The 27,486-nt window shown below is 39.3% G+C and overlaps 1 protein-coding gene across 2 annotated transcripts in view; it reads left to right on the top strand.

Annotated features, from left to right (window-relative positions):
- The window catches only part of DNAAF4 (dynein axonemal assembly factor 4), a 30,283-nt gene extending 6,722 nt beyond the window's left edge, over positions 1-23,561 (top strand). The window contains exons 3-9 of one of the 2 annotated variants that reach the window (XM_079769332.1): positions 1,559-1,692; positions 7,947-8,175; positions 11,682-11,827; positions 13,519-13,628; positions 19,624-19,777; positions 20,801-20,906; positions 23,213-23,561. In XM_079769332.1, coding sequence (XP_079625458.1) covers positions 1,559-1,692; positions 7,947-8,175; positions 11,682-11,827; positions 13,519-13,628; positions 19,624-19,777; positions 20,801-20,906; positions 23,213-23,322 — 989 coding nt within the window. In that variant the 3' untranslated portion in view covers positions 23,323-23,561. The remainder of the gene's footprint in view (positions 1-1,558; positions 1,693-7,946; positions 8,176-11,681; positions 11,828-13,518; positions 13,629-19,623; positions 19,778-20,800; positions 20,907-23,212) is intronic. The other variant, XM_079769333.1, reaches the window with a different exon arrangement.
- The last annotated feature ends 3,925 nt before the right edge of the window (positions 23,562-27,486 follow it).

Below are 27,486 nucleotides of genomic sequence, written 5' to 3'. Positions count from 1 at the left end.
TTTAGATGTGGGACATTTTATTTGAAAAGTTGATGTTCTTTTCATTATTTCTGCCCCTGTAGCTGACCCAGTTGCTGCCACCCTGATACTAAGCAGGAGCAGAGTTGGGGAGAGGCTCCAGACCTAATTCTAGCCCTAAGTTCCAGCCAAGACCTTGCATGAATAAAAATTACATACTTTTTACTTACCTCTAACTGAAATTTAACATTCCCTTCAATTGTGAATGTAGATAACAAACAGCAGTAGTATCAACAAAAATCACAAATATGTTCATATCATAGATACCTGTATTTTATACTCATTGCTTTGAAGTTGGACTTGTTGCTATATATTATTTAATGCACTAATAAAGAAGCATGTATTAGTATATCAGATGTATTTTTTAATATTTGTAAGTGTTTTAATATAATTAGCTTTCTTTGTAATCCTGTGTTTTTTATTTTATGCATTTAAAAATATTAAGGCCCGGCCGGTGTGGCTTAGTGATTGAACATCGACCTATGAACCAGGAGGTCATGGTTTGATTCCTGGTCAGGGCACATGCCCGGGTTGGGGGCTCAATCCCCAGTGTGGGTGTGCAGGAGGCAGCTGATCAATGATTCTCTCATCATTGATGTTTCTATCTCTCCCTCTCCATTCCTCTCTGAAATCAATAAAAAAATATATTTTAAAAAAACATTATGAGGGGTCTATAAGGCTTTAACTATTCTGCCAAAGGATCTGCTGCACCAATAAGGTTAGGAACCCCTGCCTAGGACCTGCTTCATCCCTACCCTTCCGTCCACTCTACTCTCCCCCAGGTCACCCTCTCCCCTCAAGTTTCCTCTCTGTTTTTTTGCCCCTCCAAGTCTAGCTTTCTTTCCTGATCCCACTTCCCCTAAGGTAATTTACCCCCTCCCTAATGGATTGCAGCCTGTGTGTAAAACACATAAAAATAATTGTCAATGGTAAAATTCTATATATAACAAGTCATGTTACTTTATAATTTTTTCTAGGGCTGGCTCTGTACTCATCATATGTATAAATTACCTTTTATGTTTGTAAAGTTGATTGATCACATCAGATAGTCTCAATTCATTTTTTTTTCTAGACCTCATAGTGCTGATTTATTGCGATCAGGTTTATAAACAAATAGCTTTCTCAACAGAGAGGAGGGTATATGTGTTTCTCCTCAACTTGTCTCCTTTCTCTACCTTTCCTTCTCCCTCTCTGATCTCCTTGCATTCTGCTGTCCTTTCCCTCTTGTACCTCTCTGTTTTCTCTCTCTCCCTGCCCTCCCTCATTTTCCCCTTTATTCCCCACTCCATTGTTCCTCCTCTCTCTCATTCATATTCTCCCCCACCCCCTCATTCTGTAGTAATTTCTATATAGTTACTCACTTACCTTTTAATGTTAGCTTCTTGGCCAGTTTAACATTGAGAAACGTTTTCATTTCTCCATGTGAAGTTGGGTCCAAAAAATATATCATCTCGACTCATAATCTTAAGCAGTTCTCTCCTAAATACTAGTAAAACAAATTTACCAGAATCCTAATTTAGTGATACTACCTTTGTTTTAGTTGACAAAGAGATGATGCAAAGAATAAGAGAAAAATCTATTTTAAAAGCACAAGAAAGAGCAAAAGAAGCTACAGAAGCAAAAGCTGCAGCAAGGCGGGAAGATCAAAAATATGCACTAAATGTCATGATGAAGGTAAGTTGCAAGTAGGAAAGTCCTCTAATTAAAGAGAAGATAATAGACATGAAAGGATAAGTAGTCCTAACCACTATACTTCCTCACCTCTTTGTTCATACGTTGGTTATTGGGACTTACTAATAACTAAGTTACATAAATTATCTACTGCTTACATGTGTTCCTGAAAATATTTATGAAAGTTGAGGGTATAAATGTTGAATAATAATAGATTTACTTGTTTCAGTAAGAATTTTCTATTTCCAGGGGAGTCAGAAATGAAAAGGTTTTATGGTGTATTTTACCTCTTTCTTAATCTTGGGATAATGAACACAATAATTTAAATCAAGAAAAACACTAAATATTGACAAATTAACATCTTTTGAACTGTTGAGGATTTCAAGTTAAAGCTTCAATCGGCAATATTTTTTTGAGATATAACTCACACACAATACAATTCACCCATTTAAAGCTTACAATTCATTGGTTTTTAGTATGTTTAGTGTTGTGCAGCCATCATCACAATCAATTTTAGAACATTTTTCATCACCCCAAAAGGAAACCCCAGCCTAGCCGGTTTCGCTTAGTGGTCAGAGAGTCCGCCTGCGGACTTGGGTTCGATTCTGGTCAAGGGTGTGTACCTCTGTTGCAGGCTTTATCTATCCCCAGTCCTGGTTAGGGTGTGTGGAGGAGACAACCAATCAATGTCTCTCTCACATCGATGTTTCTCTCTCTGTAACTGTCTCTATCCCTCCCTTCCACTCTCTGGAAAAATCAATGGAAAAAATATCCTTTGGTGAGGATTAACATACATACATACATACATACATACATACATATTTTTAGTAACTTGCATAGACTTTAATTGTGGAATCAATCTAGTCTCCCTTGGATATACAGCTGCTGATGTCTATGCTGAGGTTTTTAGTTCATGTTTTTTAGACTAGCTTCCTTAGAGGGTCTTCCCTGTGTCTGTATAGCTTAATTGTTAGCTAATGATTTGAGCAGAGGTGGTAAAGGCTCCACCCTTTGCCAATTGATGTATGTGTAGGTTTGAGAATACTTTCAAAGTTGGAGCCAGTTCTCATGCCTCCTTGGCTTCATTTTATGCCAGTTTTCCTCAGGTCTTCCCCATAAATACATAGCTTTCTGGTTAACCAGGGTTGTATGGTGAGTTTATCACAGATTTTTTTTTATAGATCTCTCATTTATATGATCTTTTTGTGAATTTTCTGTCTAGTCAGGCACTTACCCTAACCAGGAACATAACCTCAGACCTCAACTGCAAATTTTTCCTGTTTATTCATCCCAACCAAGTCTACTGCTTTTATCCACCAAAGCCGCAGGGTTTGGCTGACCCACCCTGAAGTGGGTCCACCCTTTTTGCCAACAAAGCTTCTATTTTTTTTTTTTTATTGTTGTTGCTAGCTTCATGTTGGTAACTTCCAGTCTTGTTATTCTAGCTGGAAGTTGGTGGTTGAGAGCAACCTCAGGCAGGAAAGCACAGTCTCCCACTGTTCTTAGCTGTAACTTTTGCAGTTTTTCCAAAACAAACACTTCTCAATTTGCAGGCTGTCTTTGGTTAATTTCCAGTGCCTTGAAATGGTTGTTTTTGATAGATTTTTCCAGTTTTAATCTTGACTAGAGGCCTGGTGCACGAAATTCGTGCACTCTGGGAGATTCCTCAGCCTGGCCTTTGCCCTCTCGCAGTCCAGGAGCCCTTGGGGGATGTCCAACTGCTGGCTTAGGCCCGCTCCCTGCCTAAGCTGTCAGTCGGACATCCTTAACGCTGCCGCGGAGGCGGGAGAGGCTCCCGCCACCACCATTGCGCTTGCCAGCTGTGAGCCTGGCTTCTGGCTAAGTGGCACTCCCCCTGTGGGAGTGCACTGACCACCAGGGGACAGATTATGCATTGAGTGTCTGCCCCCTGGTGGTCAGTGCCCATTATAGCAACCTGTTGTTCCGCTGTTCGGTCTATTTGCATATTAGCCTTTTATTATATAGGATATTTGTAGGTGGGAACTGCCAGCCTCTTCATGCCTCTATAAAACTGGAACATTTTCTTTTGTGGATGAATTTTACATTTATTTATCAGAAGTCTAAGAAGTCTGCCGAAACCAGTTTGGCTCAGTGGATAGAGCGTCGGCCTGCGGACTGAAAGGTCCCAGGTTCGATTCCGGTCAAGGGCATGTACCTTGGTTGCGGGCACATCCCCAGTAGGGGGTGTGCAAGAGGCAGCTGATCGATGTTTCTCTCTCATCGATGTTTCTAACTCTCTATCCCTCTCTCTTCCTCTCTGTAAAAAATCAATAAAATATATTTAAAAAAAAAAAAAAAGAAGTCTAAGAAGTCCTCTTGGTATTTTGAATAGATTTATGTTGATTTTAGAAATTCATTTGTCATTAACATATTTACAATAATGAGATTTCCCTTCAGGAACATAGCATTTATCTCCATTTCTTCAGACTTACTTTATATCCCCAGCAAAATTATTTAACATACATGAGACTTGCTCATCTATACATATGCAAAATGTCCCCTTGGGAGTTTGACCAGGAGACCAGGAGTTCAATCACTCGCTATGATGTGCGCTGACCACCAGGGGGCAGCGCAGAACATGGCAGGTGACCAGCAGCGGCAGTGGTGGGGCTCTGAGGGAGCAAGGGAAGGAGGAGGCAGGGAGGCAGGGGGAACCATGAGGTGGCGGCACGTGGGTGGGCAGTGAGGGAAGGAGGAGGCGGGGAGGCAGGGGGAACCATGCGGTGGCGGCACGTGGGTGGGCAGTGAGGGAAGGAGGAGGTGGGGAGGCAGGGGGAACCATGCGGTGGCGGCACGTGGGCGGGCAGTGAGGGAAGGAGAAGGCAGGGAGGCGAGGAACCTGACTGGCCCTGATTGCTGGCTAGTCCTAGGGACCCCACCCATGTATGAATTTTGTGCACTGGGCCTCTAGTATTTCATAAAGCTTATTCTTAGCCTTTTAAAGGTTTTTCTGGCAGTTACTAATGAATTATTTTCCACTGTATTTTTCTAATCGTTTATTGCCAGTTTGTAAATAAGTTAGTTTGTTTTTATGAGTTTGTGTGAGTTGATCTTGTAAATGAATGCCTTGCTGAACTTTTTGGTTGCAATAGTTTGTCAGTTTGTTATTTTGGTTCTTTTAGGTATTCTGTCATATTATTTGCAACTAATGACATTCTATCTCCTTATAATCCATATTTATTTTAAAAATTCTGTTGTATAGGTTACCTCTAGGAAAATAGGAAAATAGTAGGCATACTGGCCTTAGTGACTTTGCTAGTAGTACTTCCAATGCTTTTCCATGAAATTGGACATTGTATGGGTCCTTTTAGCAAGCTAATTTTTTTCTGTTGTTTCAGGTATCAACTGATATTTTGCCATGTACTGAGATCATGTTGTTTTTCCCTTTAGATTTCTCAGTATCATAAATAAGAAACACCCTATTTGATCAAGATGTATTATTTAATACTTTCCTCAGATTAGTGTGCTAATATTTTATTTATGGATTTTTGCATATAGTTTATAAGTAACATCTATAATAATAAAAGCATAATATGCAAATCAACTAAATGGCTGAACAGTGGACATACCATCTGGACGACCTCCTGGATGAAGCCGGGGCTGCGAAGGCCAAGACAGCCGCTGGGGTTGCAGCCGCTGGGGCTGCGAAGGCCTAGTCTTGCACAAATTTCGTGCATCAGGCCTCTAGTTGGTTTATAAAGAATATTGCCTTGATAAACCACTCATTCTAAATTGAAAGAAATACAGACTTTCTCTTTAGGAATTACTCATCCATCTCCTATTAGTTAAAGTTGCTGTCTATTAGTTAAAGTAAGCTAATATCCCATACTTTATGGCATCCTTTTTTGAGCAATACAAAGAACTTAAAATTCAGTTTCTTCATGTGTGGTGACTGTTTTTCTAGCCTTCTGAGTTTTTCTGTTACTAAACATTCCTCCTTTGTGTGGTATGTTCCCCATATTACTTTGTTTTTAAAGAAGAGAACTTCAAGGATTGTTTAACATCTGTCTTTCTTTGTTTCTCTTTGATGTAGATAGTCTCTCTTTTCCTTTTATCATAGCTTTAAGGTATTACCTTCCTCAGGTTTTTCTCTTTTTTCTAGTTTCTTCTGTCACGTGCTCTGTGAAGCCTTTCTTGGTCCCTCCTCTTCCCCTTGACTCCCTCAAGAGTTATATTATTTTTTTTGTCTTTAAGTTAGCTTATTACAAATTAAATTTTATATATATATATATATATATATATATATATATATATATATATATATCCCCTATATAATAAAAGCCTAATATGCTAAGTGTCTGGTCGTCCAGTCAGTCATTCAACCAATCAAAGTGTAATATGCTAATGATACGCTAAGGCCACTCAACTGCTCGCTATGATGTGCACTGACCACCAGGGGACGGACAGTTGACCAGTTGACCAGTTGCTATAATGTGCACTGACCACCAGGGGGCAGGCACTCCAACCTGTAGATTAGCTTGCTGCTGGGGTCCAGCCAATGGGAAGGGCCGGACACACCCTGGAGCCCTCCTGCAGTCCCTCCCTGGCTGGCCAACCTCCTGCGTCCCTACCCGGCCCCAATCATGCAGCAGTGGGGTCCCTTGGCCTGGCCTGTGTCCTCTCGCAATCTGGGCTGAGGGTCCCTCTCCCCACAAGTGCACGAATTGGTGCACCGGGCCTCTAGTGTGTGTGTGTGTGCGTGTGTGTGTGTGTGTATATATATATATATGTATATATATATATATATATATATATATATATATATATATATATCCCTTAACTACATATTGGCTACAATAACAGAACTTTCCCGTTTCTTTTAATTATAAGAATAGTCTCCTTTTTGGTAATTAAGACTGTCTTAGCAGTTTTTAAAACTTCAAAATTCACTCCACTTTCAGGGATTATGAAGAGTGAGGGTGTTCTGACTTTTCCCTTCTTCCATGTGTTGGGGAAGAAAGGGAGGAAAGAAAGAAAGGCAAACATATTATTAAACTGGGTGAAGTTGTCATCTCCTTTTAGGTGGTGGCTGCCTCTGGCTAACACTGACTGGTCATCATGCCCTGTTGTCAGGCACTAAAAGCTGGCTCCTTGCTACATGCAGATTCTTCCTGGCCCAACCTACTGGCAGCTCTTTGAACACGTAGTGATTAGCATCTTTTTGTGCTTAGTTTAGGCCTGAGGTGCAATTCTGAGACTACAGGAGACTCCTGTTCAGTAATCTGTGAAATTTATTTAAAGTCAGTGCTACACAGTTCAATAGGAAAATAGCCAGTCTTCCAAAGGAGGGTATGGTATTAAATCATGCAGATGTCACAGAGCACTTCTGGTTACTTTTCAAACAGATGAGTTAATTCTATACCTTAAAATAATTCAGCCTCTAGGAAACTTGGTTCCAGCTTGTCATTCTTTTGCTGTGCCAGATGTATTATTTAAATGTATATTAATTTAAATGTAAATTAATGAAACACATAAAATTAAAAATCACTTTTTTCTGGTCTTTTTTATCAACCTTCACCCAAGGATATATTTTCCATTGCCTTTTCTTAAATGAAAGAGTGGAAGGGAGTGAGGGAGAGGGAGAGAGAGAAATAAAGAGATATATTGATGTTAGAGAGTCACATCAATCAGTTGCCTCTCACATGTGTCCCAACCAGGAGATCGAACCTGCAACCCAAATATGTGCCCTTGACCAGGAATCGAACCAAAGACCCTTCGGTGTTCGAGTCAATGCTATAACCACTGTTCACACCAGCCAGGGCCACACTAGTCACATTTTACATGCTCAATTAGCAACACGTGGTAGCAGCTACTGACTTGGATTGCACAGAACATTACCATCATCGAAAAAAATTTTGTCAGACACTGCTTCTCTAGAGGAGAGAGGTATGAATTTTTGTTCTCTAGAGGAGAAAGATGTGAATGTTTTTATTTTTTATTTACTTATTTTAATCCTCATCTAAGGGCATGTTTTTATTTATTTTAGAGAGAGGAAGGTAGAGAGAGAGAAACATCAATGTGAGACAGAAACAATTGGTTGCCCCTTATATGTGCCCCAACCGGGAATCTTTCGGCAATCAGACCTGCAACCTGGGCGTGTGTCCAGACTGGGAGTTGAACCTGAGGCCCTTCTCTTCTCTCTTTCTCCCTCTTCCTTCCTCTCTCTCTAAAATCAATAAAAACATATCCTTGGGTGAGGGTTTAAAAAAAAGTTTTGGTAATTGTAATTTTTACAGATTGAAGATGAAGAGAGGGAAAAAATAGAACGTATGAAAGAAAATGAACGGGTAAAAGCAACTAAAGAATTGGAAGCCTGGAAAAAACATCAAAGAAAAGCTGAAGAACAAAAAAGAATTCAAAGAGAAGATAAGTTACATCAACAAGAAAAGCAAATAGAAGAGGGAAAGAAATTAAAACATAAAAGTTTTCCTAGAAATTCGACATCTAAAAATCTTGCCACAAAAGGTACAATAATTACTTTAATATTTTCTGGGAAAGTGAGTCCTGGTGGTGAAGTATATAGGTTGTTGTTGTAGTAGTAATCAATTTACAATATTAGGTCATTATTTTGGCATATTGAGAATAGTATTGTAAAAAAAAAAAAGATTAAGGTGAAATTTATTTTTTTATTTTAGGAAGTAGTGAATTTTTTAAAAAATGAGCAAAGATTCAGTGTTGGTTTTGCTTGTGTGCTTTCTTTTGAAATTTATGTAGATATTGTTAAATATGTATTTAATTCACATCCAAAAAGTCTTGGAGTGGCCTGGTTGGTGTAGCTTAGTGGTTGAGCTTTGACCCATAAAGCAGGAGGTCACAGTTTGATTCCTGGTCAGGGAACATTCTTGGGTTGTGGGCTCCATCCCCAGTGTGGGGCATGCAGGAGGCAGCCGATCACTGATTCTCTCTCATCATTGATGTTTCTATCTCTGTATCACTCTCCCTTCCTCTCTGAAATCAATAATATATATATATATTTTAAGTATTGGAGTGGACTGTCAGTGCCAGGAACATTCATTTATTCCTTTAGAGATAATAAACTAGGAATATTGTTATACAGACTTTATCCTCACATGACTCAGGAAGATGAATACTACTAAGCAAACTTAATATCAAGCAAACAAGAGTTCTTCTGGACTTGGATCCTGATGTGTTCAAAAATAGTTAAAAGAACATATTTCTTTATTGAAAGCTAAGAGGTTGATTTTATCTCATCTTAGAATATTAAACTTTATTTTATGTATATTTAGCAAATAGAACATTTTGTAGTAAAATCACTTATGTAATTATCCTTTATAATAAAAACCCAATATGCAAATTATTCCCTTGGGCGGTCGTTCAACCTGGAGACCTGGTATTTGACCACTCGCTATGACATTCATTGACCACCAGGGGGTGGCGCGGAACATGGCAGGCGTTGGAGACATGCTGCGACCTCTCATCGGCTACCAGGGGGCAGGGCTAACGGGGACGGAGGAGCAGTGAGAATGTGGTGTATCCGCTGAGCTCACTCTCACTCCCCCTGATATCCTCCCCCGGGACCCCAGGGCTCGTGTGCTGGGGAAGCCCCCACGTTCGAGTGCCTGCAAGGAGCCTGTCCCGCACCCACGCAGCCTCTTCTGGGTGAACCAGGCCACAGCTGCCAGGACCGCAGGGGCCAGTCGGGCTCCCCGTGGGTTCGCACAGGAGCCGCTCTGCGAGGCCGGCCAGGAGAGAACGCGCTGCCCACCTGGCTTCCATGTGGCGCCCCAGCCTGCAGCATCTGGCTGCACTCACTGCATCTCTGTGTGGCACTGTAACTCAGGAGGAGGGGGGCGCGCGGGGGCCTGGGGGCCCAGGTGCTGCACAGGGCCCAGAGGTCAGCTGGGACCTGCCCTTCCATGCCAAATGCTTGTGCTTCGATTTCTGGTCAGGCCTAGGGACTGCACCTGTGGACCAATTTCGTGCACCGGGCCTCTAATATTAACATTCATTGGTGATCACTCTATGCTAGGTGTCTTTATTGGATGTATCACTCAGTTTTCACAACAATACTTTGTGATAAGTGCTGCTATTCTTATTTTAGAGGAAATGTTCAGAAAGGATAAACAAATACCCAATAAGTAAGCCTGTAGGATTTGAACCCAGATCTGTCTGCATCTGAAACCTATGTTCTTTCTACTCAGTTATATGTCATTTCTACTTTAACAGTGAGGTCTAGCATATTGAAAAGTTCTTTGGAGTGAGTATTAAGCAATAATCATTATTGAATTTATATATTTTATTGTGGTTTAATATTTACATGCAAGTTAACTTCCACAATATCTCCTTCTTTAATGACATTTCAACAAAATATTTATACCAACTAGAGTATATGAAAACATTTTCTTCCATATTTTAAATACTGCTAAACAAACTGGATGTTTTCAAGTACTATTGGAACCCACCCTAGCCGGTTTGGCTCAGTGGATAGAGCGTTGGCCTGGTCAAGGGCACATACCTTGGTTGCAGGCTCCTTCCCTGCTTGGGCCCTGGTCGGGGCGCATGCAGAAGGCAACCAATCGATGTGTTTCTCTAAATTTACTAGTATTTTATAAATGACTTTATGTTTATTTTCATTCACTTACATTTTAAAAATGTTTACTTATTGCCTGGTCAGCGTGGCTCAGTGGTTGAGCATCGACCTATGAACCAGGAAGTCATGATTCAATTCTCAGTCAGGGCACATGCCAGGGTTGCAGGCTCTATCCCCAGTGGGGGGCATGCAGGAGGTGGCTGATCAATGATTCTCTCTCATCATTGATGATTCTATGTCTTTCTCCCTCTCCCTTCTTTCTGAAATCAATAAGAACATATATTTTAAATGTTTACTTATTGATTTTTAGAGAGAAAGAGGAATGGAGAAGTAGAGAGAGAGAAACATCAATTTGTTGTTCCACTTACTTATGCATTCATTGGTTGCTTCTTGTATGTGCCCTGACCAGGGAGGGATTGAACCCGCAACCTTTGAGTATCAGGATGATGCTCTAACCAATTGAACTACCCCACCAGGGTAGATTCACTTATATTTTTTTCTTTCTCATACTGTCTTTGTCCAGATTTGATAGCAAGTTATCCTATAAATTATGGAACTTTTTTCTTTTTCTATTCCTTGAAACAATTTAGTTGCATATGAAATATATGTTGCTTGAAGGTTTAGTAAAACGATTTCTAACACTGTCTAGGTATGGATTATTTATGGAAGTACATTTAGTTTCTTTATAATTATCAGTTATTTAGATTTTCTGTTTTTTCAAGTCAATTTTGGTAATATTTTTTCTAGGAAATTATGCATATTTTCAAATTTATTGGCATAAAGTTTCTCTTATTGCTTATCTCTATTCTGTCTATACTGATATCATTTCTTTATTTCTAATACTATTTTATTTTTCCTTGATCAACTATTGCAACATTTTGCAAATTTTTGTAGTCTGTTAAAAAAAAGTAATTTTTGGTTTTGTTGATCCTTTCTATTGTTTCTTTTTTTTCCTGTTCCCTTAATTCCTGTGTTTGCTTTTATTTTGTCTTTTTTTTTTTTTTTTTTTGCTTTTATTTTGATTCTTCTTTTGGGGTTTTCACTGTTCTTTGTCCAACTTGTTTTAATTAAGTTTTTTAATATTTTAATACATGCATTTGAAATTATTTTTTCTTTCTATTAAATATAATTTAATAAAAGAAGGGAGAGGAAGAGAGATATAGAAACATCAGTGATGAAAGAGAATCACTGGGCTTGTGATCCGACCAGGAATCGAACTGTGACCTCCTGGTTCCTAGGTCCAAACAGCCAGGCTAGCTGCCATACTTTCAATGATGGGTTTTACATTCCTTCTTGTCGGAAGTATCTTTGGTTTATTTGTATAGGATTTTAGAAGTAGCTTTGATGGGTAATTTATTTAAAAATCATTTTGACTGTTAACTAGAAAATGAGAACTAAATAACTAATATTGTTTTTGAAGGGAGAAACTCAGAAAACATATTTTCTGAGAAGTTAAAGGAAGACAGTATTCCTGCTCCTCGCTCTATAGGCAGTATTCAAGTCAACTTCACCCCTCGAGTATTCCCAACTGCTCTCCGGGAATCACGAGTAGCAGAAGAAGAGGAGGTAGGTGTACTTGCTATTAGTACAATGACCACAGTGAAAATTCTTTATTTTTTATTTCATCTGTTCGAAACCGCTAGTGTGTCTGAAATTCTTAAGTATTTATTAAACTAAAGACATTACTTCATGAATGTATTTTAGTATTTCCTTACAAGAAAAATGTATTTTGCAGGATTATTTTCTTGGCTCCAGAATGCTAATGAGAGAACACTGATTTAATATATAGCAGTCTAGCTTATTCCAGGAGATAAACTGTTGCATGCGCCATTTATTTTATCAAATACACCATTTTCTAGAATAAATTTGTAAAGTTTAGATCAGTATATGTTATGGTAAGAATAGATTTGGAAATTTATTATTAATATATTATATTACAATTAATTATTAATGTCAGGTATTCTAATGTTTGATGCTTTGAAATTAATATCTTTCATTCATTTATAAGTTCCTGAGCTTTAAGATTTTAAATATTGTATCTTTAGTTATATAAGCACTAACAACTTCATTTCTTTATGGTAAGGTGTGAACTGATACCTCTTTCAATTGAAAAGTTGTGGAAATAGCTCTGTCTAGGTGGCTCAGTTAGTTGGAGCATCATCCCGCACACCAAAAGTTTGTGGTTTGATTTTCCTGGTCAGGGCACATGCCTAGGTTGTGTGTTTGATCCCTGGTGGAGCACATAAGGAAGGCAGCCACTTGATGTTTCTCTCTCTCTCTCACTCTCCCCTCCTCTTTCTAGAACTAAAATCAATAGACATGTCCTCAGGTGAGGATGAAGGGGAAAAAAAGTTGTGTAAATAATTGAAGATACTTAAGGCATGACAATTTATAAATATTATTTTTCTTTTTATTAAACAATGTATTACTTTTATATTTTTTGATCGTTTTATTCTGTGTTATTATAAGATATTATTATAAATTTTGTTCAATATAGAAAAATAAGAACAAGAAAAGTGAAATAACACATTAACTCCCAAATTTGGATGAAATTTGGACTAGAAAATTTTATACATTTAATCTTAACCAGCTAGTTAACTTTTTTTAATGCATAAAAATTAAAATCACCTTCAAGTACTGTATCAGTCTGCTCTGGCTGCTATAACAAAATACCATAGACTGGGTGTGGCTTAAACAACAGACATTTCGTTCTGGAGGTTATAGCTCTGGATGCTGGGAAGTCCAAGATCAGGGTGCAGGGGTTGGGTGGTGGAGAGGAAGAACATGAACTCTGGTCTCTTCCACTTCTATAAGGACACTAATTCTATCATTTGGGCTCTACCCTCATTACCCCCAATGGCTCCACCTCCAGATATCATCACATTGGTGGTTATGACTTCAATATGTGAATTTGGGGGGACACAAACATTCATTCCATAAAAAATAGTATTTCTGTTTTTGCTTTTTCTTCTTTTTTTAAAATCCTCACCCAAGGATATTTTTTTTCATTGGTTTTTAGACAAAGTGGAAGGGAGAGGGAAAGACAGAGAGAAATATCTGTGTGAGAGAAATACATCAATTGGTTGCCTCCTACACAAGCCCTGGCCGGAGAGAAGCCTGCAACTGAGGTATGTGCCCTTGACCAGAATTGATCCTAGGACCCTTTGGACGCTCTATCACTGAGCCAAACTGCCTAGGGCTACTATTTCTGTTTTTTGTAGGAAGATGGAAAATCTAAGACTTCATTCTCATTTCAGTGGCTACACAAACAAGCAGAGGCAAGAAGAACAATGAATACTGATATTCCTGAACTTAGTGATTTAAAAGAAGAAGAAAAGAACCCAGAATGGTTGAAGGATAAAGGAAAGTAAGTTTGGACTCTGGCCATGAGATTTAAAGTAAATTTATGTAGCCATTAGTTTTTCTCACATTTCCCAGATATCTTGACATATATGTTTGTGTGTGTGGCTGTTGGGGAGAGATAACGCAAATAAACAAATTAGGTAGGCAGGGCCTCCATATTAAAAGGTCAGATCAGCCTGGCTGGTTGAGCATTGACCTATGAAGCAGGAGGTCACAGATTCCTGGTCAGGACACATGCCCAGATTGCTGGCTCAGTCAATGATTCTCTCTCATCATTGATGTCTCTCTCTCTCTCTCTCTCTCTCTCTCTCTCTCTCTCTCTCTCTCTCTCTCTCTCCCCTTACTCTCTGAAATCAATTAAAAAATTATATCAAAAAAGGGTCAGATCATATAATAAGTAAGGCTCTTATTTTTATTTTTTAAATATTTAAATGTTATAGAAATGAAAAATATCACATCTTTTGGATTGCTTATTAAAATCCCTTTTTCAATCACTTACATTTTATATAAGTTCTACCTAATACCTCACTTAAAAACTTGTTTCTGAAAAACTAGAGCTTCTTTGATTATTCATATCCATATTTTAAAAGGTTAGCAAATTATAAATTGTAATTTTATATTCAGGCAATCCTTTTCCCATTTACATATATGTGACTCTACATGTGAACATTTTTATACAATTATCAAAAACAGTGAGTTCTGGTACTTTCTGAGTGGCAATTTGAATTCATATTTTAAAGTAATTGTAGATATTATTTAAAATATATCATATATACTTCTGTATTTCCTATTGCTGCCAGAACAAACTTAGTGGCTGAAAACAATACTAATTTATTATCTTATCAGGGTTTTTTTAAGTTCCTCTTTAAAAAAATTTTTTTGTTGTTTATTGATTTGAGAGAGAAAGAGAAGAAGGGAGAGAGAAACATCTCTTTGTCATTCCATTTATTTATTCACTCATTGGTTGATTCTTATATGTGCCCTGACTGAGGCAGCCATGACTGGTAGATTGTAATTACTTTAGTGTTTTTATGTTTTTGTACCATTTTGCCTTACAGTCTTCAATTATGTAGAAAAAGAAAGAGAAGCAAAATAAGAAGACAAGAAGAGAGTTAAAAATGAGGAGAGATGGGAGAAAACTTAGTAGCTAATGACATCCAGAGAAACAGAGCAAAGTACAGCTAATCATAATGCCAAGTGCAAACAGATAAAAGGAAATGTAAGAATTGTTAGAAGTGTATCCTCTCTAGCAATGTAATGCAGTACAGAAGATAGAAACAGTCATAATAGAACTGATTCAGAAGCAATGTGTTGAATTTAAGCCAAAGGATGAAATACTTTCCTCTCCAGAGGCTATGTTTTATGGTAGCCTTCTATCCTATCTAATAAAGAGGGAATATGCTAATTGACCCTCATGCCATCGCAAAGATGGCGGCGCCCACAGCCAATAAGGAGGGAATATGTAATTGACTGCCCCGCCCTCAACGATGGCAGCGCCCATAGCCACAAGATGGCGGTGCTCATTCCTCTCAGCCCCACCGGGGTGGCAGGCATGTGGCAAGGCAAGGCCCGCCTGCCTGCCTCCAGAGTCCCCCAGTCCTCTCAGCCCCCCAGCTGCACAGGCCAGCCCGAGGTGCAGGCAAGCCTCGGATGGTGGCTGCCCAGCTGCCCAGGGCCACCCGAGGCTCAGGTAACCAGGGCCGGCCGAGGCTTGTGCTGCCGGCAGTGGCAGCAGCAGAGGTGTGATGGGGAGTCACCTTCCCCTGATCGCCGGGTCACCTACCGCCCCTTAGGGCTCCCGGACTGTGAGATGGGGCAGGCCGGGCTGAGGGACCCCCCCTCCAATGCATGAATTTTCATGCACCGGGCCTCTAGTATTTACATAGGCAAAAATAGCCCAGCTGTCCTTACAGTGCTACCCTTTCAGAAAAGGGTACAGGTGGGCACGCCTTTCAAAAGTGCAATAACAACAACAAAAAAAGTGCAATAGCTTGAGGAAACTCTTTAGGGCAGCGGTCGCCAACCGATGGTCCGCAAACCACTGGTGACCCATGAGGTCTGAAAGGTTGGCGACCACTGCTTTGAGGATTATATGTACTCAAAAATAATCTTGTAGAAAAAGCCACAGAGTGTTTTCATTTCCTTTACCTAGCCTTCCATTGCTGTGTCCTAGCTTTAAATGTCAAATCTACCTTTCAGGAAAGTACATAATCTTAATTAATTTTATTTGTTCATGTAAGCTTTTTACCTCTTCCAGTTAACATTATGTGCCAAGAAACTTTTTACTCAGAACATCTCACATAAAACAGAGTCTAGGTGCTCTTATTTAGATATGATGTTATTTAACAGCCTTATGTGACTTAGAGTCTAAATAACTTTAATTGCTATCCTTCCAGATACTTATAATCATGCAAGGTAGATGGACCATTGTTCTGTCCCACTGACATTACTCTGTATGAGATTTTTATCATAAGTTTTTTTGAACTAACCCTGTCTTAACCCCAGGCTTCAAGTCTTTTCCCCCCCATACAAGTCTCTTTCCCCCCTACAGTAGAATCCCATCTGCATAACTCACCCTTTTCAGCAAATTCCAATGTTAGATAGGAGGGAATCAAGGACATAGAATCAAGGAATAATTCTATAATTTAGCATCCAGCATCGTGGTACTGTTGCTACATAAGGTCGCCTACCCTAATTCTAGTGTCTGAATTTTCTTTTTATTCTCTTGGCCATGTGCCAGATTTTGTATCCTCACTGATACTCCAGTCCTTTTTAGAGTGAGGCTCTGCTTTGCTTTTCTCTTGCCACTCAGGTTAATTCTGCTTCAGAACCCCAACTTTGTATGTAGCAGCCTCCTATTTGCTGACAGACTAAACTAGTACCAACTTGTCTGAATTTCTGTATGATTGCAGTTTCTGAATTTTCTGAATATGGATTTTATCTTCATGTCTGGATATCCTTTTAATTTATGTTGGGCTTTTAAGAAATTAAACTTATTGAGGTATCATTGGTTAATAATATTAATTTGACATCTGTATACTCTATTGTGTGCTCACCACCCAAAGTCTAGTTTCCCTCATGTTGTAGTTTTTGATGCTGATTGTCTACTACCTGTTACAATCTTCTCCCAACACAGCATTCGGTTCTACTTGCCAAATTGAATTTCTTTGTAGTACTTTGGTTTGGGTCCATGCCTTGGCAAGACAGCAACAGGTTAGCTACCACAGTTTAATGGATGCTGGCAGAAGACATGAGACTCATGTGTCAAAGACAAAGGACTTTATTATTCAAGGCATGGCAAGCAGTATGAGCTTCATTCACGTTGGTTCCTTTTGCCCCACAAGTCTCACAGGCCAGTGCAGAGGTGGGGCTGGGTGAGTGCTATACATACAGTAGGTTAGCACTACAGCGGAGAAGGCTAAGCTTAAGGAGCACAGTTTTCTATAAGATTGTAAGCAAACCTGTCCAACCTTTGCCTTGCAGGGAGATACTGTCTATAGCTTACTGAGCAACAACAAATCTGCTCTTTGCCCCAGAAGGAGGCACTATCTTTGTTTTTCAAGGTTGTGTGCTATACAGACATCTTTGAAAAGTCTTATAGTCCCAAACAAAATCTGTCAGTGGATCTGACACAAGACATGCAGGAGACTCACAGAGAACTGCCTCCCAACAGCCCCTCATACCTGCTTACTTTTAGTACAGATCTGCCAAATATACCTTGCTTTGCTGCATTTTAAAAGCTCTGTTTGTTTATGATAGTTATTTATGCTGCTACCTTTTGCCTGACTGAAAGAAGTTTAGATTTCATATTCTAAGATGACTTCTTTGATGTAATTATAATTCTGTTCAGTTGCTTGTTTATATGCGTTTTACAGCCCATAATATTGTGTTGCAGTGCATCTATTATGGCCTGACTTGTCATTTTGTTTTTATGCAATATCCTTTTCCTCCTTCTACCCTGAGCGCTAAATTGCAGTGGTTGATGTGCCTAAGGCACACCTGTCAGTTTTAGAAGCTCTTGAGATACCCAAGTATATTTTATACCCAAACAAGATTTTGAAGGAGACAAGGGTTTTCAAAGTTCTTTGAGGGACAGGTGGGTGCTACAGTTCCTATTGGCCACAAAACAAAGCTGTTCTGTCTTCTGTTGGAATGTGTTGCTCCCTGCCCCTATTCCAGTTTGTAAGCCCCACTACTAATGATTTATCCTCTTTTTTCCTTTCGTTACTTCCCTTCACTTGGCTTCTTTCTTAACACTCCTGCTCTTGTTGCTTCTCCCACACCCAGCTGTTGTACAGAATGTTTGACACTTTTGGCCATTGTCAGAATGTTTCTTTCTAAAAACTAGAGGAGTTTACAATTGTCCGTGTCTCTTGAGTACAATAAGCACTCAATATGTATTAAATGAATGAGTGCTTTTGCATAATTCTTTTCATTAGCATTGCCTTATTTGGGGCATCTGGGTAGACTTGATGGTTATTAGCTTCTCTGTTTATGTATCTATTATTTTATTTTTTAAAATATGTTTTCATTGATTTTAGAACGGAAGGGAGAGGGAGAGAGAGATAGAAACATCAATGATGAGAGAGGAATCATTGATTGGCTGGCTCCTGCATGCCACCTACTGGGGATCAAGCCCACCAGCATGTGCCCTGACGGAGAATTGAACTGTGACCTCCTGGTTCATAGATCGATGCTCAATTGCTGAGCCATGCTGGCTGGGCATTAGCTTCTCTGTTTAAATTTGTTGTCCAAGGATTATTTTTTAGACAGAGGTTTAATTTTTTTTTCTCTTGAAATTCAACTATTTCTAAGTTCAGACCATTTTTGGTTATTTAAAGTAGTATTGAACTTTAAAAAATGTAGCCCTGCCGGGCTGTTGTGGCTCAGTGGTAGAGCATTGACCTATGAATCAGGAGATCACAGTTCGATTCCTGGTCAGGGCACATGCCCTGGTTGCAGGTTCAGTCTCCAGTAGGGGGTGTGCAGGAGGCAGCAGATCAATGATTCTCTCTCATCATTGATGTTTCTCTCTCTCTCTCCCTCTTCCTATCTGAAATCAATAAAAAAAATGTAAAAATAAAATAAAATAAAAAACGAACCAGTGTTTTTTAAAAATAAGAATGTAGCCCGGGCTGGTGTGGCTCAGTTGGTTGAGGGTCAACCTATGCACCAAAAGGTTGCTGGTTTGATTCCAGATCAGAGCACATGCTCTGGTTTTGGGCTCAATTCCCATTAGGGAGTGTGCAGGAGGCAGCCAATTGATGTTTCTCTCTCATTGATGTTTCTATTTTTCTATCCCTCTCCCTTCCTCTCTCTAAAATCAATAAAAAAAAAAACATATGTATTTTTTTAAAAGCTCAGCCAAAATTTGGGCTGTGTGCTTTCTTCATTTGTATCCAGGCAGAGGAGTTTATCCAATTTTTCATTTTCTAACTTTGAAAACAAAGTCACAGGCTTCATTCTTTTTTTTTTAATATATATATTTTTATTGATTTCAGAGAGGAAGGAAGAGGAAGAGAGAGATAGAAACATCAATGATGAGAGGGAATCATTGATTGGATGCCTCCTGCATGCCCCACACTGGGGATTAAGCCCGCAACCCAGGCACGTGCCCTTGACCGGAATCAAACCCGCAACCTTTCTGTCTGTCCGCAGGCTGACGCTCTATCCACTGAGCCAAACCGGCTAGGGCGACAGGCTTCATTCTGAATAGACCAAGTTAGGTCATAAGACCATCCTTGAGTCAATCATTGTAGCAAGGAGGATGGAAATGTGTGTATGAACTTAAACTACTTATGTCTACCCTTGGCGGTAGGGGTGAGGTCATGCTGATTACATCCTGATGTATGTGGAGTCAGTATAGCCTATAACCTCCATTATACAGGGAATAGAAAAGGAGGTAAGCCATCTCCTTTGCCAAATATCATTAGATATTATTTCTGTGTTTCTGTTTCAATATTATATTGTTTATTTTTATTTTGTTTTTGTCTCATTAGCAAATTGTTTGCAACAGAAAACTATTTGGCAGCAATTAATGCATACAACTTAGCCATAAGACTAAATACTAAGATTCCACTATTGTATCTGAATCGGGCTGCTTGCCACCTAAAATTAAAAAACTTACACAAGGCCATCGAAGATTCTTCTAAGGTATATATGTTTATCTACATATGATACTTTAAAATTGTTATACTCCTATTTATTGGTGTAAATGATGACCTTACCTTTTATGTGTCAAATTTAAATAATTGAGAATTATTTAAATAATAAAGGATTTTAACAATCATCTTATTACATCATTTTTTTCTGGAAAAAAATTTTTTTTTGCATGGACAAGTTTTCTGAGCCTTCAAGTTAAATTAGAAATCCCCTATAAATTGCTACTAAATTGCTCTGGTCTATCAGTTGAATTCACATGGAAATGAGTAAATTGCTGGCAGTTTGTGCTCACCCTTTTTCTTATTAAAATTTTGGACACATAATACAAGGTGGAAGGAAGAACACTTGGTATCACTGCTACTTGCACAGTAAAAGCCTATCTCAATAATTGTTTTCACATTTTCAGAGTAACTTAGTATATCCTAATTTTCATTACTGATATCATGTCATTATCTTAAACTGCTAGTTTTTTTCTTGTTTTTCATATCAAAGTAACTTGTTTTAAGGGAAAATCAATGCAAAATCTCTTATGTGGGTCCTGAAATTGAGGATATGGAGGAAACGACTAAGTCCTCATACTCTGATCTCATTAAGCTACTGAACATCTGACAATATTTTTAATCTATTTTTCCTTTTACTAGAACAATTTATACATAAAAAAATACTTGTTGAATAAATGAATAACTGAATCATTTAATTTGAATATAAAGAGCCAAAAATGCTATTTAATCATTCTTGCTAGTAAAGATAAAGCTTTAGAGGTTTCAGATGATAAACCAAATTAAAACTTTGGAGAAGAGGGCATATGAGTCTCATTTAGGAATGATTGAACCATTTCTTAAATTGCTCAACATAAATATATGTATTTAATAAATTCCTATGGTAGCTAAGCCAAAAGTTTAGGTGGGTGAGAGTTTGAGGCTTGTTTTTAAAGTTAAAGTTTTTACCATATTTTTGTTCAGATTTGAATTAGAAAGTTATGTTTTTCCCTTATTATTATTCTTACTTTGTAAGGCACTGGAATTATTGACACCACCTGTTCCAGACAATGCTAATGCAAGAATGAAGGCATATGTACGACGTGGAACAGCATTCTGTCAACTAGAATTGTATGTAGAAGGTAAGAAAATGAAAGAAATGTTTCAAGTTTCAAATTATACTCTGGAAAAAATGTTAATTGGGCTTATTTAAGATCATGACTGTTTAGGACTCATTTTATATTTTTATCACTTAATTTAATCTTTGTAACTTATCTGACAAAAAATGATTTTGAAATATTTTTTAAGAGATTCTTGTATAAGGGAGTTAGAACAAGATGTAAACAAGTGTAGATCTAGGAAATGCTGTGATATCAACTTTTCCATAAAAAGATGTGTGAGAAAGGACATAAATGACTCACTTATGATATAATGGAAATTTTAAAATGAGATTCTTTGGTCACACACATGCACATGTGCTCAGAAATAACTGATCTACCACAATATATTATCATTACATATGTTTGTATGTTTTTTGTTTTTGTTTTTTAAATATGGAATATGCTAATCTTTGTATGTTCCAATTTTAGTATGTGTGCTGCCGAAGCAAGCACTTGTTATATATATTTGTAACACTGTACTAAGGTTTGCAACTAAGCCCTATGTGTATTGAAGCCATCTCACTTATTGTTATTGTTTTACGTTTTTAATGTATTTAGGGCTTATTTACAGTTAGCTACTCACGTTGTTCCAAAGGCAAAATATTGTAGTAGCGAGGTTTCATCTTCAGCACTCCTTTTCCCATACCTCCCTCCCAGATGGTTACTTAGCTTCCCTTCATTCAAGGCCTAATGACTCTAGCCTTTAAAAGTTTTATTATTTCTGAGTTCATTTTTAAACTTGTTTCTGCCATTTTTAGAAGATTTTTATAACAAAAGCATTTATATTAGCTTTATATGCTAATATAGTGTTTTATCTAGCTTCATGAGGATAAAAAAATACCAAAACAGGAATGAAACATAAAACTATCTTTACAAATTATAATAGAATCAGATGTTTTTGAGCTAAAGATGAGAAAATGAAGGGTTGGAAAAGTTAAATGATTTGCCTGAAGTAGCATGGCATATCAATACAGCACTTAGAACTCAAGTTTCCTTCCTCCCAAAGAAATTCTTCCTACTGTTTTATTGATAATGATTTAGATTCAGTTATATATTTTTTCCAACCCATCCACAATGCTTTCTTTCTTAACCAATTTTCCTCAAAGGAATTCTGTAGATATAACTACAGAAAAAAAAAAACACCCCACAAGCTACAGTTTGAATTATATAAAGCATGAATTGTCTACCCAAATTATTTTTAGAAATTTAGAATTTCTAAATACGATGTCATTTATTACTTTTTTTAAAAAAAACTTCAACCTGAGGATATTTTTAAATTGATTTGAGAGAGAGAGAGAGAGAGAGAGAGAGAGAGAGAGAGAGAGAGAGAGAGGCATCAATGTGAGAGAGAATCCTTGATCAGATAGATGCCTCTTTACAAGCCCCAACCAGGAATCGAATCTATAACCTCTGGGTGCATGGGATGATACTCCAACCAACTAAGCCAACCAGGCCAGGGCTCTTTTTTTAAGTTGATTTTTGAGATAGAGAGGAAGGAAGAGAAAGAAAAAGAAGGAAAGAGAGAGAGAGAGGAAGGGAGAGAGGGAGGGATGGGGAGAGAGAGAGGGGTGAGAGAGAGAGGGAAGAGGTGGGGGGAAAGACTTGTTGTTCCACTTATTTATGCATTCATTGGTTAATTCTTTTATGTACCCTGATGGGATCAAACCTGAAACCTTGGTTTATTGGGATGACACTCTAACCAACTGAGCTACCTGGCCAGGGCCCATTTATTACTTTTTCATTGAGGTGATAAAAATGTCCTTTCATTATATGACTTTTATTGATTCTGTTCATGCTTTAATGAATTTAAGCTTTAGCTTATTTGTTCTTGAATTTGAAATAACTGCTTCTTACTGAATTCTAAATGAACTTATTATAATTATTCCCAAAATCACTGAAAAATTTCTGCAGTCTGTTAGAGCTACTACCATGTGTGTGAAGATGTGAATCTGATTTAAAACCTGAACCATATTCTTAGTGGTTATTTGTATTTTTAAAAAATATTGTCTAAGTCCTGGCCAGTGTGGCTCAGTTGGTTGAGCATCATCCCATGCACTAAGAGAGTTTGCCTATGGGATTCCTGATCAGGGCACATGTCCAGGTTTCGGGCACCATCCCCAGTGTGTAGGAGTCAGCCAATTGAGGTTTCTCTCTCATCCATGTTTCTCTCTCTCTCCCCTCTCCCTTCTTCTCTCTCTAAAAACATATTTAAAAATATATATTGTCTAGATAATACAAGTAAGTATTTATGAAATATTTTCTTGATCATTTTTGCTATATAAATATAGGCCTGCAGGATTATGAAGCTGCACTTAAGATTGATCCATCCAACAAAATTGTACAAAATGATGCTGAGAAGATTCGGAATATAATTCAAGGAACAGAAGTAAAATCTTAATGACTACTGGAAGCAACTAGGTACTATAATGGGTTTTGTTTAAAGTTTTTTCAAAATAACTGGAGGCATTGGGAATCTTTGTACATATTATGGGTAATTGTGCAGAATCACTTTATTTTAGTGCTCTAGTTCTGTTGGAAGGAAAATATTATAAATCTATAGAAAATAATATGTTTGAGATGCATGGTTTCTGATTAAGTAAATCAAAATAATCTATTTCAGTTCTTTATCTCTTTATATTAATATATAATTTAATTACACATTTTTGTTACTGAATTCAGCTTGTCCTTATAACCAATAAAATATATGTTGGTGTGATGATTACCAGGACACTTACTGATTCATTTTTAACAAGGTAGAACTTTAAAATTAGAGATTGTGTTTATAAAGTATTTTGTCTGTATTAAATATGCTATTTAATTGTCTGAATGGTTGACCTTGGTATAATCAGTATTGATGTTTTCACATAGTTTCCAAGTGCACAGGACCTGTTTTATTTATTTTTCTTATACTCACCTGAGGATATTTTTCCCGTTTTAGAGAGTGGAAGGGAGAGAGAGAGACAGAGAGAAACATCAATGTGACAGAGACACATTGATTAGTTGCCTCCTGCATGCCCCTGACCACGGCTAGGAGCCTGCAGTCGAGGTATGTGCCCTTGACCAGAATTGAACCAGGGACCACTGAGTCCAAAGTCTGATGTGCTATCCACTGAGCCAAACCACCTGTTGTTTTTTTCTTTAATGTCTCTACCACCTGTTGTTTGAGGTTGGATCAGTCCAACCCAGTAAAACAGCTATTTGGAATATCTTATTTTCATATTCAAACACTGTCTGGTGAAGATACATTTTCTAGTACCTTCAAATACCCCAGGAAAAAAAAAGAGCAAAAGGTAAAATGTTAAGTTAGAATGTTATGTTATTGGCAGATGTATGTGGTAAATCAAATCATAAAGTTGCTTGGCAAACATGGAATGGGAACAAAGGAGAATTAGTTTGATGAGTGGAAGTTTCATGGCATCATGTATCCAATTCTACGCAACAGGCTTCTTTCCTATAAAGAGCCTCCACCAACTTGAAATACTTAGGCTTATCACAATTGGATGCAAGAAAACAAAGATGGACTTGGCACTTTATAGGAAAGACTTCGGCAACTTTGGGAATTCCAAGTGCTAGGCGCTTACGTAGGGGCGGAGAAACTTTTCTCTAGCCTCGTGGTTCTTTTGGCTGGTCTAAAAATCAAATAGACATGAGACAGATTACCACGAGAAAAGGAGGCCTTGGGGACAGGTTCACGGGATTTGTCTGGGACGAACTGCGCAGCCCATTGCTGTCCTGGTCCCTTCGAGTTTAGGAGATGCATGCCTGTTAGGAAAGTAGAAGGGGAGGCCTGGGTGTGCTCCTGGGAGGGAGAGCATGCTGGACCTCCGTTTTGAAGGGTTTTAAAGGCTGAGCATTTAGGGGAGGTCTTATGGGAGGATCTCAATAAAACATTCATTAAAATGAGGTTTATTCTCTTAACTTCATTTGTCCTTGGGTGTGGTTGGCAAAATGACACTAATTGGATTTTTGCTGTCTCCCTGAATAGGGTGATTTAAACTGTTTACCCTCTGGTTGGGGAGGAGAAGTGCAAACCATTTACTCTTAAGTATCCCTGGTTTAGGGAAGATAGGATTTCCTGGATGGCTACAAACTGCTTGGCATCGAGATTTTGTAGATGACTGCAAACTGCTGTTTAACTATCTCAGTTTCCTTATTCTGCTTGTCCTGACTTACTAGCCTATTTCATCAGTTTGGTTTTTGTGGTGGCAGGCAGCTGAACCTTGGTTTTGGTTACAGCAACAGCTGATTCTCCTGATACAGTCCCTTCACTTCCTTCAGGGCTGTGGTCAAACCTTATCAGAGACCTTCCTTGACTAACTACCTAAAATAACTTCTTGCCCGAGTACTCCCTCTCTCCTAACCCTATTTATTTTTTCCATAACATTTATCACCTGGCATGTTTCATACATATAGTCATATATACAGACTAGAGGCCCGGTGCACGAAATTCGTGCACGGAGGGGGGTTGTCCCTCAGCCCAGCCTGTACCCTCTCCAATCTGGGACCCCTCAAGGGATGTCCGACTGCCCGTTTAGGCCCGATCCCTGGGATCGGGCCTAAACGGGCAGTCGGACATCCCTCTCACAATCCAGGACTGCTGGCTCCCAACTGCTCGCCTGCCTGCCTTCCTGATTGCCCCTAACCGCTTCTGCCTGCCAGCCTGATCACCCCCTAACCACTCCAATGCCAGCCTGTTTGCCCCCAACTTCCCTCCTCTGCCGGCCTGGTCACCCCTAACTGCCCTCTCCTGCAGGGTTGATCACCTCCAACTGCCCTCCCTTGCAGGCCTGGTCCTTCTCAACTGCCCTCCCTTGCAGGCCGGGTGCCTCCCAACTGCCCTCTCCTGCTGGCCATCTTGTGGTGGCCATCTTGTGTCCACATGGGGGCAGGATCTTTGACCACATGGGGGCAGCTATATTGTGTGTTGCAGTGATGATCAATCTGCATAGTACTCTTTTATTAGATAGGATAGAGGCCTGGTACAGGGGTGGGGGCTAGCTGGTTTGCCCTGAAGAGTGTCCCTGATCAGGGTGGGGTTCCCTTGGGGCGTGGGGCAGCCTGAGCGAGGGGCCTGTGGTGGTTTGCAGGCGGGCCACGCCCCCTGGCAACGCAAGCGGAGGCCCTGGTATCTGGAATTTATTTTCCTTCTACAATTGAAACTTTGTAGCCTGGAGCGGAGCCAAGCCTGGGGCTCCCTCCGAGGCCGGCAGCCATTTGTGTTGGGGTTATAATTGAAACTTTGTTGCCTTAAGCGGGTGGGCCCGGCCAGGGTGTGTGGAAAGCTTTGCTTCCCCTGTTGCGGGCGGCAACCCTGGCCTGCTCTCTCAAGCTCCATTCTGCTGCCATTTGTTTGAATTTGTTTACCTTCTATAATTGAAACTTTGTAGCTTGAGTGGAGGCTTAGGCCTGCAACGGCTATTGGAAAGCTTGGCTTCCTCTGTTACCTAGGAAACCTTGCTCTCTGTGGCTGTAGCCATCTTGGTTTGGGTTAATTTGCATACTCGCTCTGATTGGATGGTGGGCGTGGCTTGTGGGCATGGCTTGTGGGTGTGTCGGATGTATGGTCAATTTGCATATTTGTCTATTATTAGATAGGATATTTACATGTAATATATATGTATAAAACATATAAAATAAATGCATACATGTTATACATAACTATATATGTAAAAGGATAAGTGACTGTCCAACTGGCCGGTAGGTATGGCACGCACTGACCTCCAGGGGGCAGGCGCTCAGCACAGGAACTGCCAAGCTGCAGTGACTTGGCAGCAGCGGTTCTCGGGTGACGCACTCCAGAACCAGAGAGGAGGGAGCCCGATTCCTCGCGGGGCTGTGAGATTCCACCTCCAGCTGTGGGTTATGTTGTTGCTGGGGCACTGTCGGCCCTGAATCTGGTTTACTGCACACTTGTGTTTGTGTTCCAGACCCTGTATGAGAGCAACTTTGCAGAGTGCCCTCTTGCACTCCGGGACCCCTTGGGGGATGTCAGAGAGCTGGTTTCGGCCTCACAGGCCAGGCCGAGGGACCCCACCTGCCCGAGGGACCCCACTCACTCCACAGACGCCCTTCCAGCCATGGCTCCACCCCAGGTGCGCTGGCTGGGGAGGGACTGCAGGAGGTTGGCTCCAGGGCATGTCCGGCCCTTCTCATCCAGTCGGCCACTTTCTAATTAATTTCCTTCCAATGTGCACGAATCCATGCACCGGGCCATTATTATAGATATATTTATATGTAAATGTACATGCGTAATTTATAAAAAATTTGTCTATATGTATATAAATACATGTTTGACATGTATGTGTAACTATACAGGATGTCCACAAAAATGTATACACATTTTAACAGATGATAGCTCAATTTTGAAAATAAAATGTATTTTAATAAACATTGCCTTCATAATTATTCAAAGTGTGAGATACATTTTTGGGGACACCCCAGATAAAGAAGTATTTTAAAATATTTACATTATATCTGTATACATGTTTACACATGTTTTTACTAGTAAATCTGTTTTCCCCTATTAGGACTTATTAGAATCCAAATTCCATGAGGGCAGGCT

Source organism: Cnephaeus nilssonii (genome assembly GCF_951640355.1).
Source record: "Cnephaeus nilssonii genome assembly, chromosome: 4".
Taxonomy (NCBI): domain Eukaryota; kingdom Metazoa; phylum Chordata; class Mammalia; order Chiroptera; family Vespertilionidae; genus Cnephaeus; species Cnephaeus nilssonii.
Note: the sequence above shows the minus strand (reverse complement) of the source record. Positions and strands in the feature narration are given on the sequence as shown.